At 28.5% G+C, this 18543-nt stretch overlaps 2 protein-coding genes across 2 annotated transcripts; one reads left to right on the top strand and one right to left on the bottom strand.

The window, feature by feature from the left end:
- Positions 1-7622: 7622 nt before the first annotated feature.
- LOC8263379 lies at positions 7623-12487 on the bottom strand. The gene is made up of 7 exons (XM_002523867.4): positions 11854-12487; positions 11433-11550; positions 10747-10868; positions 10287-10372; positions 9295-9404; positions 9169-9201; positions 7623-8017 (listed from the first exon to the last, which is right to left on the bottom strand). Exons 1-7 carry the CDS (start codon positions 12432-12434, stop codon positions 7973-7975), a joined length of 1095 nt encoding a protein of 364 aa, XP_002523913.1. The 5' UTR covers positions 12435-12487; the 3' UTR covers positions 7623-7972.
- A 1433-nt stretch (positions 12488-13920) lies between these two features.
- On the top strand, positions 13921-15944 carry LOC8263380. The gene is made up of 2 exons (XM_002523868.3): positions 13921-14937; positions 15457-15944. Exons 1-2 carry the CDS (start codon positions 14012-14014, stop codon positions 15731-15733), a joined length of 1203 nt encoding a protein of 400 aa, XP_002523914.1. The 5' UTR covers positions 13921-14011; the 3' UTR covers positions 15734-15944.
- The last annotated feature ends 2599 nt before the right edge of the window (positions 15945-18543 follow it).

The raw sequence follows: 18543 nt of genomic DNA on the forward strand, positions 1-18543 counted from the left end.
TCTATTGAATATATATTTACATTATTTTTAGTTTAAATCTATTAAAAAAAACTATTAATCATTTGAGAGAGAAAATATAAAAATAAAGTAAAATGAAAATAATTAAATTAAAAATGATATTTTTATGTTATGAAATAAATTGACTTACATTTGAAACTTTTATATTATTATAATTTAGTTTTAATTATAACAAATTCTATAAAAATTTGATTATTTAGATTCTAAATTAACTTTTTATTTCTATCAATGATAGGTCCAAATTATATATAGATATTTATAGTATTTTAGAGCTTTAATGATATGTTTTCTATATATAATATGGTAAAAATAAGTATTTATACCTCACTTAAGCTTAATTGTCTATTTTCAGATATTATTAGCCAAGAAAGAAAAATATGGTGAAAAATACTAAAAAAAAGAGCTTATTTGGTCATGTTCGTGGCAAGACAAAGATTAAGATGCATGGACCGCGATTTGCAAGGCCTGGCCAAAAATTACAAGGCCCAAGGGGTGCATTTTAGTCATTTTATATAATTATTAAGATTTATATTAAGAGTTATTTATTAGATAATATTTGGTGGAGATAATGATACTTATAGTCTTATCTATTATATAGACTTATATTGGGTATACATTTTTAGGGAGACTTATTTAGAGGATGAGTCTTCTCTATATTTATCTTTGCAAGTCTAATTCTAGAGAGGGATGAGAGCTCTCTCTTATCTACTCTTTATATATGTTCACCATTATTTCCTCTACAGTTCTTCTATAAACACTTTAGTTTAGTTTTCATTACTCTTTCTAAGATCTAAGGAGTTTTTTAAGAAATGGAGAGTGAAGACCAATCATCTTCCTACTTGAAAAAATTATGGATCTAGAGGGAGCTTTTACTTTATTACTTTATGTCTTTCTATTTAATACCATGATCATTGGGTTAAATATGTTAGGCTAGTTTTCACAAGTGTTTAATTTAGCCTTTTTACTTATGTATGAATTTTGTTATTTTTTTTATTTAATGAGTGATTTCTTTACCTTCATATATTTATTAGTTTCAGTTATTATTGTTAGTTAATCATCATATTAATTTAATAATAGTAATTGTTATGAAAATATTTAGGTTGAATTTATTAAAGACACCAACTTTGCTTCAATCTATGTTGGTATAAGAAACTTTAGTTGCATCATTAGTTTGAGTGGCTAAAGGAAAAGGCACATCACCATCTCATTCACTAGATCTTGGCTTAAAGTAAAATAATGTGATTACTAAATAATTGGTTAGGCTAAATATTATCTTTAGCATATAGTTTTAAATCATAAGCATTTGCATTTGTATTGCATATTATTTATTGTTTGGTTACTTTACTTTGTGAATATTATTTTCTCAAAATACTAATTTTGAGTGTTTAGATTTACTTTTATTATTCTGTGTTGATAATTAGTCCATATAATAAGTGGCCTCATAGTTTCTTGAGAGATTGACCTCGTGGTGAATTTATTGCTTTACTATAAGAACAATTCATGCACTTACTGTTGCTGGGAAACTGTGTCTAAATTTTATTATTTTGATTGATTGTTAAAATTGTCTTTGTGTTTGTTTGTTTATTTTGTGCTTTGTTTATGTGTTTTTATTTTATTTTTAAATTTTTAAATCTGAAATTTTCTTTATTTTGTATGTGAAAAAGAAAAATTAAATCAAGTGATTCATCAATTCAAAAGATTGAAGAGGACTCAAAAGAAGAAGTCGATATCATGGCAAACCCACCAAGAGAAATAAGAGCTGCAAGGCAAATGACTATGAAGAATTTTGCACAGCCTATACTTGATAACACTATTTTATGCATAGTTCTAGATGATGTATCTAGAAATTATGGACTTAACAACATTCATTTTAATATGCTTCCTTCATTTCATGGTATGCCTAGTGAAAATGCATTAACATTTATTAGAGAATTTTATGCCATAGTTCATACTTTCCCATTGTCTGGATTAAATGAAGATCAACTAATAATGAGGTGTTTCCCTTATCCATTGAAAGAAAGAGCAAAGGCTTGGTTAATGGCCTTGCCTCCTAATTGTTTGAGAACTTGAGATGAAGTTTATCAAAAATTTATGAGTAGGTTTTACTTATATCAAAAGACCAAAGATTTACGAGCTGGAATTTCTAATTTTCATCAAAAGGATACTGAGTCCTTTCATAAGCATGAGATCGCTTCAAATCACTTCTATTGCAATGCCTACGCTATGGATACTCATTTCCAATAATGAACCAATCATTTTATGATGGATTGGCACAACAATATTAATGTATGGTTGATAATGCAGCTGGAGATGCTATGTTAGAAAGGAAAGTTGATGAGGTTTATGACATCTTTGAGATGTTAGAAGCCAATTTCCAATAAAAAAGTGTGAGGACAAAAGGAGTAAGAGCGAATAAAGTAGTAGCTAGTTGTAAGATGGCCATGCAATTGACTGAATTGACTAAGCAAGTTAAGATGCTTGCTTCAATAAAAAATGCACCAAGCAATGAGGTATGTGGTATTTGTGGTATTTATAGTTATGGTGCTAATGTTTCTTTTATCTTTGATAATTATAGAGCAAATATGTACGACCAAGTAAATTTGATGAAATTTTTATCAATCCATGCATCTTATGAATGACTCTTATTCCAACACATATCAATGAAATTTTTATCATCCAAATTTTTGTTGGAGATACAATGATCAAAACCCACCATAAATATTAAGAAACCCAAATCAACCTCATTACCAAGACCAATATTCTCAATTCTAAAGGAACTCCAATCCTTCCTTTCAAGATCAATAACAAACTTTTCAATCTAATGAGCAAAGAAAGTCAAGTTTGGAAGAAACACTTCAATCATTTATAGTGGTTTCTCATGATAGGATGGGAAAAAAAATGAGAAAATGACAGATTCTATTTAGACTTTAATGAAATGTTTAGAAGCTCAAATATGACAAATTGCTGAAGTTGTTCAAGACCTCAAGAAAAAGAAACTACAAAGTCAACCTGAACAAACCAATTCTATTACCATTATTAAAAAAAGGTGAGATTATTGATAATAAGATTGATATAAAAATTGAAAAAGGAAGAGAGCAGGTACACCTAAAGATGATAAATTAGTGGAATTACAAATCAATGAAGAGAGCATGCAAAAGGAAGAAAAATTATAGCCTAATCTTAGGCTTGAGAAGAAAGAAAATGAAGCATTTTCTAGACCCGATTTCCATAAGGCATCTCAGCATTATAGGTTACCTATTCCTTTTCCCAACCGACTAAAAGAGAGCAAATAATTTTTTAAGAATATTGAGATGCTTTCTAAAGTTAATACTAATTCACCGTTGTTGGATGTTATCAGGAATAAGTCAACTTATGAAAAGTTCTTTAAAAAGTTGGACACCAACAAAAGGCAATATGTGAACAATAAAAAAGTACAAATAGCAAGTGTAATGCTTTAACATCAGTTGCCCCTTAAAATGAAGGATCCTAGTAGCTTCATTATTAATATCACAATTGATGACAAAAAGGTTACAAAAGCCATATCAGATTTGGGAGAAAGCATCAACCTGATGCCTTATTTGATTTATGAACAACTTGGCTTGAGAGAATTGAAACCCACCACCCTGTCTCTAAAACTTGCTGATAGATCAAAAAAATATCCTAGAGGTATAGTGGAAGACTTGCTAGTACAAGTAGGTAAGTTAATAATTCTTGTTGATTTTATAGTGCTTGATATGGAAAACACACCAACAAGGGATAATGAGCAGACTATACGTCTTAGTAGACCTTTTATGACAACTACTAGAACGGTGATTGATGTGCATAATGAAAAACTTAACATGATAGTTTTAGGAAAAACTGTTAAATTTAAAAAGTGTTTGATTCTCTAACTTTATCTCCTAAATCTACTATTGATGAGTATTCATATGCTGATTCTTTAGATTCTCTTGTTTATGATAAAGTACATGATGATATTCCATTCTTAATTAATAAGAGCTTTCGTGATACTTTAGATATTCGCATTAAAAGTATAAAACCATACTTGAAAGGAATGCTTAGGACCAAGAGATGGAGTGCATGGATGAACATCCACCATGAGCATAATTGGGAATGTCTAGCTATAGACAATAAACTTAGCAATTGTATTTTTATTTTTATTTTTTTTTATTTTTAAATTTTAGTGTTTTATGTTTACTTTGTAGACATATGAAGGAAATGTCAGCATACCTACCTTCTTTAATTCTCAAAGGATAATACTTTCCATGTGATAACATATCAATTTATTTCTTTTAATAATATGCTTTCATCTTTAATTGATATTATGTTATTATATGGATATCGTGTGCTTAATATGTTGAATATTGATTGATTATTAAGAAATATTAATTAGAAATTATTTGACTATAGAGATGTTTCATTTCCTCGTAGGATCAAAATTTAGTTCTTAATATGCTTGTCATTAGTTAGGACTTAGTTAAGTTTTATTTAGTTAATATTAGTTATTCTTAGTCTTAGTGAGTTAATTTTTTTTCTTCAAATTTATGTTCTTATTTGATTATTTGCCCTCAGAAGTTTATAAAAGTTAGTTACAAGTATTTAACTTAAAAAAAGAAAAATTCACGCGAGCCGCGAGGTTACGGACCACTTGACATAAGCCATCAGCGAGCTTGTAGAGAAGTCGCAAGTGCAATAGACGTGAGGGGAAGGGATGACACCTCCCGCCAGTCGCGGCCCTCCCGCCAACTAGCGAAAAACTTCGCGAGGAGACCAGACACTGCTGCCATGGTGAGCCGCTAAGTCGCGGCACCCCTGCCAGGTCGCGGAAGATTCGACTCCAACACTTCCTTGGCCAGTTTTAACTTAAAATTAAATATTTTAATTAGGACAGTAAAAAGTAATTAACATATATACGAAGAATAAGTACTTTTAAAGTTAAAACACTATTCTAAAATCTAAACCACCAAATATAACATCTCCTTTCCTTTTTTCCTCTAAAATACATAATCATCTTCTGCATATATATAGTCATATCATCGATTTAGGGCTTTATTTTAGGATTTATTCTAGGATTTGTATTTAGTTATTTTAAGATTTCTTTTTAATTTTTTAGAATTTAATCTTTATACTTTCTTTAAGATTGTTTTTATTATTATTGATGTAACTAACTTAAGTTATTTTCTTTCTTTTTATTTTTTTTTATATTTTTCAATAATATGTGTTCAAGTGTGTCTCTAAGGTTGGATTAATGGAGATTGGATTTCAAATTCATGGCTTTCTACGCATCGCTAAAATCCAGAGGAGTGTCCTCTCTTTTTCCTCACTTCTTGTTCTTTATGTTCATATATGCAATAACATTGAGGACAATGTCAAATTTAAGTGGGGGGAGGAAAATAGAATAATTTCTTTATTTATTTAATTTTCTATGCCATAAAAATTAGCAACTTGGTTAATTTTTATAAAATTTTAAATTTTTCTACTCAACTTTTTGTTATTATTCTTTATAAGAGTCAATGAAATAATGCTATTATATCAAGTTTCTTGGACTCCTGAGTTAGTTTTTAAACATGTATATGTGAACTCATGAGTTTTTTTACACTTAAATGATCAAGTATTCATTTTTTGCGTATGGACATGATAAGTAGTTTGCCAAAATTGAGTTGGGTATAATAAGAAGTGTATGATTTAAATTATTATTTCCTTGTTATTTAATTAACTTACATAAATTTGTGAGATATGATATAGCCAAATAAAGGCTCTAAGTTTAATAATTCTACTTCGCTTATTTTAGTTGCTTAGTAACCATAAATCTTCATGACCAATGCCAATTTTCACGTAAAAAGGCAATTGAGATTATGAATATGCAAAGTATCATGATATTTTGTTAAGTAACTAGATATATTCATTACTCATGTTTCTATTTGCGTAAAAATGCATAATATCTCAAGAACACAAAGAAACCTCAAGTATCAAAGTTTAAATCCAAGGGTGCAAAGAAAGAAAAGAAAAAATAAAAGTAAAAGAGCTTGAAAAAAAGTTATAAAAACTAAATGCCTATTGATCTCTTGCTATGAATGAAGGTTTTGCTTTTTTGAACAGGGTTATGATAATTTGGATTATGCATGATAGTTGTATCTTTTGAAGTTGAGTTAGGCTATTTGTTGTGAAATAGGTGTGAAGGAGGTGTGAAGGATTTGATGCTGGAGTCTTTTGACTAATAATGATTGAGTTTATATTTTAAAGAAAATTATTATGATTCAAGTGTTCATAGGTTGATATAATTAATGCATTAGTGATATTCTTTTGAATAATATCTTAAAGTTGAGTATGAATGTTTTTCATTGATTTTTGCAAAAGTTAATTTTTAGTTGCTATTTACTTGAGGAAAAGTAAAGGTTTAAGTGTGGGGGTATTTGATAGGTCCAAATTATATATTGATATTTAGGGTCTTGTAGAGCTTTAATAATATGTTTTCTATATATAATATGGTAGAAATAGGTGTTTATACCTCACTTAAGCTTAATTACCTATTTTTGAATAATATTAGCCAAAAGAGAAAAATATGGTAAAAAATACTAAAAAAAATGAGCTTAATTGAACATGTTGGTGTCAAGACCCAATATTAAGATGAATGAACTGCAATAAGCAAGGCCTGGCTGAAAATTACAAGGCCCAAAGAGGCATTTTAGCCATTTTGTATAATTATTATGATTTATATTAAGTTATTTATGAGATAATATTTGGTGGAGATAATGATACTTATAGTTTTATCTCTTAAATAGACTTATATTGAATATATATATATAGGGAGACTTATTTAGAAGAGGAATCGTCTCTATATATATTTCTGTAAGTCTACTTCTAGAGAAAGATGATAGCTCTGTTCTATCTGCTCTCTGCATCTGTCTACCATCATATTAATTTAGTAATAGTAATTGTTATGAAAATATTTAAGTTGATTGTATTAGACACTAACTTTGCTTCAATCTATGTTGGTCAAAAAAAAAACTTTAGTTGCATCATTAGTTTGAGTGGCTAAAAGAAAAAGTACATCACCATCTCTAGGCTAAATACTATATTCAACATATAATTTAGATCGTAAGCATTTGTATTTGCATTGCATATTATTTATTATTTGGTTATTTTAATTTATGAATATTATTTTTTCAAAATATTATTTAAGTTTGGGTGTAAATCACTAAGAAAAGAACCAATGAAAAAAATACAGAAAATAAACAAATAATATTGCAAAGTTTAGTAATAAGTACAATGCTACACTTATTAACTAAAGACATGGCTGCTAACAATTTGTAACCCAAAAACAGTTTTTTGTTTAATCATCCAAAGTCAAATGTCAATTCAGATTCACTACACCTTCAAATTGGCTTTATTTTCAGCTAATGATTTGGCTGTGGCCTTTAGGTTGCTTGTTCTTTTCTATACTTCCAATTCAAAATTTGGCCAGCAAGCAGCAGCAGCAGCTGCTGCTACTGCTACATTGAACATAGGGTCCCTGCCCTATCTGCAACTATTTAATAGTCATTACTTGTTGCATGAGAATATAGATTAGCTGAAATAGGCATGGAAAAGAACAAGGGCACCAACAATTGAGCCAAAAAGTGGAGTTCAATTCTTATAATAAGAAACTCAAAATTAGATTTCTCTGGGAAGCAACACTTGGTAACAGTTAATGCTTAGATACACATACAACTTTCATGATCATTTAGTCATCTATCGCACACAGGTTTGGCTTATAATATATGAAACCTTGAAAGCAGGGCGGCAATTTCGACAGCTTCCCAGCACAGGGACATACAAAAGCAAAGAATTTATGTGTAAGTGTGAAATAAAACCACCTTCGTAGGTCTTTCTTCCAAGATCAATATTGTGCAATGCAATTTCATTACCTAACCAATTGAAATGGTATGAACTGCAACCCTTCACCAACTATACAGAGCTAAAACGGCCACCCTTCCACACATGCCTTCTCCATAATCTCTTTCTGGACAAGAACAAGTAAATGGGCAAGAACATGTAAAATAAATGAATGAGGGAGAAATATTATTCAATAATCTCCTTCTTTTGTCATAAGACCAAATAGTTCTTAGTATGGATCTTAGTGATTCCCGCTTAAACCGAATAACCGTACTGAAAAGTATCAAAATTGAAATAACTAAAAATTTTATAACCGAACTGAACTGATATATATAAATATTTTAATATTGCGGTATCATACTGGTTTTTTAGTAATAACTATACCAAAACTAAGCCGTTTTATACTGATTTAGACCAAATCCTAGAACCGAATCTTTTACATATATTAATTAATAATTATATATATTATATAAATAATACCTATTAAAAAGTAATTATATAATCACTAATATATGATATTATATATTTATATATATATAAAATCTTTGTTGTATAATGTATATTATATTATTACTAATTTATTGAAAGTACAAATCCAGATCACTGGAGCTGATCAAGTGGTTGATTCTCCATCTACTACAACAGCCAATTGCATGTCTCAAATCTCAATTCATAAGCTTATTCTCTCACACTTAAGCTCTCGATTTCCAGATCCTAAGCTTGCCGCATCTCTCACACTTAAAATTCGACTTGTATTTTGATACTATATAAAGTTTGTAATTTTTATTTTAATGCTAGCTATCTGCAAAATATTATTATGCCAGCAATAGCAAATATTTTAATAGCTTATATTTGAACATTAAATTATTATATTTACAAGTGGACTAAATTGCAAAGCAAGTTGTTTAATAATACGATTGCAATTCTATCTAATTCAAATTCTCATACTAGTTTCATTCCGATGTCTATTGTTTTTTGTTTAATGCATTTATTTAAAAGTAAGATTTAAAGTTGTGTTTTCTCTAAATATTAGAACCGAAAACAGTACCAAACCGAATTATATTGAACTGGAAAAATTGGTTCAATTCAGTAGTGTCATTTACTTTTGGTACCGTACTAGTATTTTAAATTTTAAGAGAACCGAGATTTAGTACGGTACTGGTGATTTATAAATAACTGAATTGGATCGATCCGTGCTCAGCCCTAGTTCTCACTTCTCAATGGTACCCCAGTTGCATGTCAAAGAAATTTAAATGCACTGCATGGAATGACATTTACCTGGATAATTGTTGTAATCATTCCAGGACCGTCCTATAAAGAATACAAAATGATATTATAGTCAAGAAAAGAAAAGGGAATGATTGTCTGTTAGTTGTTGACTTGTGCCATTAGATGTTTACTCACCTGAAAATGCTTCTCCTGCCAAGATACCTGCTCAAGAGTTTTTTGTTCCATTGATTCCCATGGACTTGGGACTTGAATTTTCTCCACGTGCTGCATAATCCTCAAGCTATCTGCAATTTTGAACTATTTCAATAATAAACCCGAACCAAAGGTAACAAGTATCTCCTTCCAATCAACAATTGGGAAAATACAGTACTTAAGATAATATCAACATTCAGGGAAAAATCAGCCTTAATCACACTTCTGAACAGGAATAGTTAGCAAATCAAGGTGGTTAAAACATTTATCCAAAAGTATCATGTAAATTTGGCATTTCTTTTCACTGGTGAAAAATCATAAAACAGCTCACATCATTTTTGTGATGAGGTGGTCTAATGGCAATATCTAAGTTGGGCTTTACTTAAAGTTTAAGAGATAGCTTTGCAGGGTAAAAGAAACTTGAGGAACTGCTAAACTTTTCTGCAACCACAAATAAAGAATAGAAAAAGAACCATTGACAGAAACTCTCGTCCTCCTTCAATAAGAGAACTAAAACCACAGAGTTACATGAATGAGAGTCTCCAAATTAAATGCCAATAAGTACAAGATTTCCTCAGCAGAAAGCCAAGACTCTATTCAAGTGATGACTGAATATTACTATCGCCAAACTCATGGAATTGCTAGTCAAGTATTTCAGTAATACAAAAATCCCTATCTGACTAGAAACATTGTGTGCGACAAGCAAGGTTTGAAATAATTGATGCTACAAGCCTAAAATTATAAAGAATTACTGATAGCGCATAATGGCAACTTGTTTACAAATGCCGTGGCAAAGAAAATTTTCTTATTTGTGGAAACTTTAACTGTTACTATTCACGGTACTGGTCATGTAAGATTTCAGCCATTAATTTCCACAAATTTAATCATAAAACAGTTTCATTTATAGCTATCTTACATCAATGTCTTTAGTTAAAAAGATAAATATCGGCTGTCAAAGAAAACCAAGAGCCTACTTGTAATAAATGCCTCTTGCCAGGATTCCTGCATAGACCATGATGGTGCAACTTCTTCAACAGGGATTCCCTTGCTTAAGCACACACTGCACCAGAATGTAATATTCAGTAATCAAACATCTTTTTTGGGTATAGTGCTTGGACAATGTTGAACAGTGAGAGAACAGAAGTAGAACTAGTATCCCCTAAGTTTCCATTTCCCTCACTTCATTAGAGACATGTTCATTCAATGAAGACATAATCATGTTTAGGCAATTATATGAAACGCTCGAGTCATTTTCCCACTTTTTGACTAGGTGCAATAAATGAGTTCATCCAAATTGATCTGCATCCAATCTTCAACATCCGTGATAAGAAAATAGAAACATTCAATTGCAAACTAAATTTAATGTGATAACTAGATTGCCATCTAGCTCCTAAAATGTGGAATGGTGAATGTATTGAAGGAGTTAAGACATACTCAATGACTAATTGGCGCATAATTCCAGGAAGGATGCCAGCATGAATAGGGGCTGTCTGCACTTTAAAGGGGCATTTACTATTGTTGTTGTGAAAGTAATCCCCCTTAACTTCATTGCTGTCCTGAAAGCACCTAGAGCCAATGGTAGTTAGAAAATTAACTATAAATACAATAAATACAAGGGAAGGGAACAAATAATGTCGTTCTGCAAGAATTGTATGAGAGAACACCTAAATCTGTCTAAAATTGCATGCTACCTCTTAAACTTTATGAAGTTCATAATGACCTTTCCTGAATGAGATTTCCTGCTCACTATTAAGACACTTATATCGATCAATCATATAGACTACATTAAGGATTGCTATATGTGTCCAAGTAAGATCTAAACATGTCAGCAAAATAATTTCCACAAAAAAAAAAATTATAAATTTAAAACAGTGACAGAGAGGGTATATCGATCAACTAATACTCCATAACATAGACCAGCCAACATAATCTCTTGAAAAGCCTAGAATTATTATGCTATAGATATAGTTTGATTTGAAATGTCTGATAAAAATCCTAGGTGTTGGCATTCATATAAAATAGCAAGCCTACAATAGACAAACAAGCACATTCAGATTTTAATCCATCCTGAAGTAGGTTTTAAGCATGCTATTTGAACATTTCAGGTTCTCATCACTCACCTTGCAGCAAACAACAAAAAAGTTCGTCACACAACCTTCAAGTATATGATCACCATCATCTGATAACAAAAGCTCCGTCACTAAAGGAGGCCTCAATTTCTCCAAGGGCTTCCTTAGCCTGCATAGAAGTCAAACTCGCTACATCAAATTCACATAAAGCATCATACACTAATAATAAACTAATGACAAAAAAGAAAATTTCCTCATAATCCATTGCTTAAAATAATAAAAAACAAAAAACTTTTAACTTCAAAAATCAGTCATACTCGAAAACCAAATGATCATCAAAACATAGTTAGTAGTTCAACAAAAAGAAAAGTATAAAAGATAAAAAGATTTTAACTTTGGAATCAATCGTACATAAAAGTCAAATGATCAACAAATTCTTTATACTCAGAAACCCAAATCAATCAAAACTAACCTTACCCAATCAGAATATTTAGCTTCAGCAAAATCCCTACCGCGTCCAACAACAGCCAAATTAGCATGATTTCCTTTAACACCAAACATAAGAGGAACATGCTTTCCAATATGCAAACAAACATCAATCACATCAATCACATCACTTTCCCTATTCAAACTCTCAACTTTTTTCAATTTCTCAGAATCCCCACTAACAAGAGCAGTGATTGCTAATTCCTCTCCATCATTTCTCTCTTTCAACGCCAAAGGCAACACCTTTTTCATTGAATCATTAACTAAAGCCTTAATCTTTGAATCCAGAACTCCTTGTGGCAGTGATGATAGTGGATTTTGCTTGGTGGGTATTATGTTTTTGAAAAAAAACTGGGGATTTGAATTGACTAGAATTGTGGTGGAATTTGAAAGTCTTTGCAAATGTTGTGGCCAAAATAAGAGAGAGGAGGCATTGTTGTGTGTACGTGTAGTGGTGTATGCACCTGGATTGGAATCGAGGAAGGTGGTGATTAATGGAGTGTTTGTGGAGTGCGAAACGACGCCGTTTTGGTAGAGAAATGGAGCAGCACAAGTGCTGCTCGTCATTTTTTTTTGTTGTTGTCGTTTTGGAGTAACAGTCTGGAATTTCAAATGGGGTAGATGCTGATGATGACGGGGTTTAAAGGAAGTTCGCATTTTTTTGCTATTGAGGGCTTCATGTGAAATTACTTTTGATTAAATCCTATAACAATTTAATTTGGTTATATTGAGTCCTAATTTTTTCTTTTGATGGAATATTAAGTCCTAATTTGGTAGGTTTCAGTTTATGTAAAAAAAAAAAAAAAAAAAGACTAAAGAGTTAGTTTGACATTGAGTTTGGAAAAAAGAAATTTCAATTTTAATATATATTTTGAATGTTTTTTTAATTTTAAAAATAAATTTTTTTAAATGTAGATGAATATATATTTTTTCTAAAAATATGTTTGAGAAAAAACGATTTATAAATAATTTTAAAAAATATTAGATCAAAATATTTTTAAATCTACTTTTTGAACATTGAACCGCAATTTCAAACACATTCTAAAAATTGGAATACAAATTATTACATTAATTGAAAAATCAAGATATTTTTAGTAAAAATAGTAATGGAATGAAAAAAATTATGCCTTTAAATTTTCGGCAATCAAACAAACTCTTCTAACTTCTAAAACTATTTATTTTAATTTAAGCAATCAAATATTAAATTTATATTAAATTTTATTTATTTTTTATCGATGAATAAATTTTTATTATATAAATACGTACATAAAAATCAAAATAAATAATTATACTTTATATAGTTTTAATATATTAAATTTGTTGACCGAAAATAGATAATTTTTTATACATAGTTAGAAACAGCAATCCAAAACTAACTAAAATCCATATATAGATATACATACCTTATATGACAATTCTATTTAAAGATTTATTAAATTAAATTTGTCCATTGATAATTATAAGAGTTAAATAATACTTTTAATATAATAAATGTTAAATTAGTACATCAAGTTTCGATTTTTCTTTTTAATAATTTTGAAATCTAAGTATTGGATAATAAAATTTGCTATACTTACAAAATGTTTATTTTTATATTTTAGATAGATGATATTTAAAGATATATCTCTTTTTTGGTAAATTCTAGTTTGATTTTCTTTTAATACTTTTATGTATTTATTGAAAAAAACCAATAAAATTTAAATTAAATTTACATAAAGATATCTTTTATTAATTTACATAAAAAAGTTTTACTTTATTATATAATTTATAAATTTTGATAAAAATATTTAAAAAAATTATATCATTATAAGCTATGGCACTCCACATTCATCCTAATTTCTTGCCAATTTCTTTTTGTCTTTTTCAAAAAACAAAGATAATATGTATCGAACCATAATCATCTCCAACCGGAAACCAGCATATCTTTTTTAAGTGTTAAAACCCTAATAAAGTAACTAAACCATACATTCCATTTCTGCAACAAAAATGAGTGACACCTCTTCAAATACACACCTTTTCATTACCAAAAGTCACATCTCAAAACCCTATAAAATCCACCCTTTCACTTCTATAAAAACGCAACAGAAAACCCAACTTTCTTCCTATCACCATTTTCTCTTAATTTCTCATTTTCCGAAAAAACCATGGCATCTCTTTATTCTGCCTTCTCTTCCTCAAATCCCCTTTCAGCACCTACAGTAAGCCAAGAACACTTCAACGCTTTTCACAACATAGACCGTCTCCTTTACACAAGGCTTCTTTTTAGTCTTGATCGTGACCCTGCACAATCCATGCAAGTTATGGCCTTGTTTCTATGGCTAGAAAGGTCGGGCCATGTAAATGATTTCGTAAGCAAGATGTTATTACTGCCTGATACCCTTATCAATTCAATAGCTGACGAGGCTGTTATTTGCTTGAATTGTATTGAAAGTGACCAGTTTCATTTCTATCCAGATAATTCTAGTACTCATGATAATATTCCGTTGATCCATTGTGTTTCCAAAACTGGTATTTCTCTTCAGTTTTTTCATGAAAATAGACTAACTATTCTTCGTGCTGTTTCTAAGATTGTTGCTGAAGTTTGTTTAAGAGCTTTTGAAGATATTGTGAAACAAGCAGAGAAGTTCAAGAGTGCTGCTATTGTTGCACATGAAGGAAGGAATAGACAAGAAACGACCAAACCCGTTTACTTTTATGGTCCAATGATTAATCCTGCTGTGTTGCCTGTGCTATATGATTATCAACCGGGGAGTTCTCAATTCATGAGTGGAGGTCATCAATTTGGGGGTTCTCAATTCATGAGTGGAGGTCATCAATTTGGGAGTTCTCAATTCATGAGTGGAGGAGGGTATTCAGGTAATCTTTTGCATGGTTCTGATCCTTATGATCTTTCTGTTCAGAGACAGGTCTTGAACAATCAGACTGGAGATATGTTTAGCCATTTACAAATTTGTCCAACCGAGGAAGAGAAGGATAATATCAATATGGCTGTGGATGATAGGACCATTTTCTTGACATTCTCTAAAGGGTACCCTATTTCTGAGAGTGAAGTCAAAGAATTCTTCACAAGGTTCTCTCTATACACCAAATAATTTCTCTCTTTTTTTGTTTTTATTTTTTAAAAATCCAAAAAGGCACTTAAGGATTTCTCATATTTATTTGATGTGCGATTTACTATTTTTTAAACCGATAACGACAAAATATATTTATTTCAAACAATAACTATGTATCTGTTGATTTAGATTATGTTTAGATTATAAGGATTTCTCTTTTTATTAATTTAGTCTTAAACAAGTCTAAAATGGTATGTGTTTAAAGTCATTTAAGGTATTCTTACATGTGTATTTTATGTGAGATTTACCTTCTATGAAGAGATGACGACAGGGTATTTTTATTTTACAATAATAATTATCTATCTGCTTAGATTATCTATGATGTTTTTTTAGTATATGAAAGTGATACGCCGAATTTAGACCTTATCATTTTATGCTTTTATTTATATATGTTTAATTTTAAAATTCTCTTGGTTTTATTTTTTCACCAAAAAGAAATTAATATTTTTGCAATGATTGTCTTATGATAATAACAGAAAATATGGGGATTGTATTGAAACAATTTATATGCAAGAAGTGTTGGTCGGAGACCATCAGCCACTGTATGCACGCCTTATTGTTCGCTCCCCTACTCTTATAGAAGTTGTTCTTGAGGGCAAGAGCAAGGCAAAGTTCTCCATTAATGGCAAGCATGTTTGGGCTCGAAAATATATCAGGAAAAACCCTAGGTTTCTGTCTCCATTGTCACCACCACAGTCAGCATCACCATCACAGCCAACTTCGCCTGCAGGGGGAAGCATCGTGATAAACTAAAGTTAATTATTTTGGAGTAATAATTTAGTGAAGTCTTAGTGTCATTTAAATTAAGGTACTTTATGTTTTGTTTAATGATTATTAGAGTCTGGTTTGTTGGATTAATTTAAGGTACTTTATGTTTTGTTTTAATGGTTATTAGAGTCTGGTTTGTTGGATTAAATATTGAGTCATCATATTATATAAAGTAGCAAAATCTATGTTGTTGGTATCCTTTTGTTCAAGAAATTCTTGCGTGGCTGTGGATGGTTTTATAAAAGGAAAACATAATTGAATTTTGGTAAACTATTTATTTCCTTTTAGGATTCAAAGTAAGAAAATCTGGATTAAAGAAAATATCCAACAATTTGGGTCAAAAAGAAAATAAAAAACAAATACTTAATATAATTCAACTTATCTCACCTGCTTTATAAGTTTTAAGAGATTAAAGAATTCACTTCTTAGATAAAAAAAAGAGTATATTTTAAATAATATGGGATTCTCTCCATCAAAAGCATACAGATATGTATAATCAATTACAAGGATTTTTTTAAAGTTGACTTACTCAACTATGCCCTTGTAAGAGAATAGAAGTATATAAGTATATAATAAAATCAAAGGAAATATCTACTTAAAAAGTACTCATTTTTATTTATATATCCAACCTTTAAATAACTAATTCATATAAATATAATTGAATATATATTTGATTATTCAATATTATAGTGTAAAATAATTAAAATATATATTAATCTTTGAACAAAACTAAACATACTTATCTAATTACTATTTGGAGATAATAATATAAATAATAACTAACTTTTAATTTATTTCATTTTGGTTACAAAATTTTAATTTTAGTTATAATTTAATCACTTTACTAATAAAGAACTGACATGCTATATTTTTTAGTTATTTTTTCTTATTGACTATTTATTCCACATTATCAATTTTTTTATTTACGAAATGACTTAATTGAAATATAGTTAAAATTAAATAATTAAAACGGAACAAATTAGAATTTTATGATTAAAATAAAACTAAATATAAAATTTAGTGATTATTTATATTATTATCTCATTTTTCGGACTATTTGTTAGCAAGTTAATGACCTTAAAAAATATTAAGAAAAAACTTATAGGGGTGAATGAAAAATAATTAGCAAGGGAAGTGGCCCCTCTTGCCTGCTTTTATCTGCACTTATCTTATTTAGAAATAAAGTTATTATTAAGGAAAGATTAAGTATATGTTTAGTATTTTTTAATTCAAATTTAAATTTGATTAATATATTTTAATTTTAAATTTTTTTCTCCAATAGTAATGAATATAATACCAGTGTTTATTCAATATAATGGTATTACATTCAATTTATTTTAATATATATTCCTTATATATAACATACTTATCATATTTATATTTTTAGAAAAATACAAGCAAAAATTACAGTAAATTATATATATTTTATAAATTTGTGTATATGTTTCGTATATTTTTATAGTATATAACTGGTATATGATTTATTTTACATATTTATCAATTATATTTTAAATAATTTTTTTAGAAAAATTGCATAGTAAAAGCATATGTTAAGTATATAATTATAAATGTATGGCATATTTAAGCATTTTGGTATATAGTTAGAATATAGTTCATATATTTTAGTATCTAATTGATATATATTTAATATATATATGGTATCTAATTGTATTTATTTGTATGCATTTTTATTTTAAAGAACTTAATTTATTATTTTTGTTTTATACTATTTTGATGTTTATTCTAATATAATTTAATTAATAAATATTATTAGATTGCATTTTTTAAAAAATAATTATAATTATTTTTTTAACTAGTATCTAAAATATTTAAGATATTTTTAATTATTTCCTAATTCTTTAATTTAAAATAAATGTTGTCATTATTTGCATTGTCTTTTTAAGGCTAAAATGTCAATTTGCCCCTTAAACTTGGACCGAATGGGCAATTAACTCAGATTCTAAATCTTTTATCAATTTACCCTACCAGTTGGCAAAAATTATCAATTCAATCCAATCAAAGGACTTACCCAATACCAAAAACTCGATTTGGTGATTGAATTTCATACTAAATGTCAAATTATATAAAAATAGATTTTTATTGTGTTAAATTAATATTATTTAATTTTAACATAATTTACTCATATTATTTAACAAAATAATTACATAATATTTTTAATTAAGATTTTAAAATTAAATAATATTATCAAAATTATACAAAATATTATATTTTGGAATATATAATCTTAATTTCTAATAGAAATAATAATTTAATTATATTTAAGTATTTGACTCGATCCTAAATCTTCACATGAATACTGAAATACTGAGTTATTTATTTAACTGGTAGGTTAGTTGTTCAACTATTAAATTATATAAATATAACTTAATAGTTATAAAATTATTTTATCTAATATTGCCAAAATTTATATAATTAATATAATATTAATTTATATTTTATAACAATATTAAGTTATCATAATTGATAACTATTAGTTACATATATTATCAAAAATTTTAAATATTTAAAACTAAAATTAGAATTGTGTATCACATGAAAATTATGAGTTATTTAAAAATATAAAATAATACCGTGTTAAATTTAAGATATGCTAGTTTAGCTAGTTTCAAAGAATGTTAGTTTAACTTCAACTAACAGTTGCAATCCTTTAAATTCTTATTGGAGTTAAAATATACGTGGTATTATTTTATATTGTATTTATATAAATCATGAATTTTATGTGATATATGATTTTATTTTTTATTTTAAATATGTAAATTTTTGATAATATTTTT

Source organism: Ricinus communis, chromosome 6, assembly GCF_019578655.1.
Source record: "Ricinus communis isolate WT05 ecotype wild-type chromosome 6, ASM1957865v1, whole genome shotgun sequence".
NCBI classification, from domain to species: Eukaryota; Viridiplantae; Streptophyta; class Magnoliopsida; order Malpighiales; family Euphorbiaceae; genus Ricinus; species Ricinus communis.

Bases quoted from the DNA above. Each gene is read 5' to 3' on its own strand.
- LOC8263380 (XM_002523868.3), top strand. From the start codon at position 14,012: ATGGCATCTCTTTATTCTGCCTTCTCTTCCTCAAATCCCCTTTCAGCA. The intron at 14,938-15,456 runs GTTCTCTCTATA...TGATAATAACAG, and splicing joins GTCAAAGAATTCTTCACAAG to AAAATATGGGGATTGTATTG.
- LOC8263379 (XM_002523867.4), bottom strand. From the start codon at position 12,434: ATGACGAGCAGCACTTGTGCTGCTCCATTTCTCTACCAAAACGGCGTC. The intron at 9,405-10,286 runs GTAGGCTCTTGG...TCAAAATTGCAG, and splicing joins GCAAGAGGCATTTATTACAA to ATAGCTTGAGGATTATGCAG. The intron at 8,018-9,168 runs GTAAATGTCATT...GTTCTTGTCCAG, and splicing joins TGATTACAACAATTATCCAG to AAAGAGATTATGGAGAAGGC.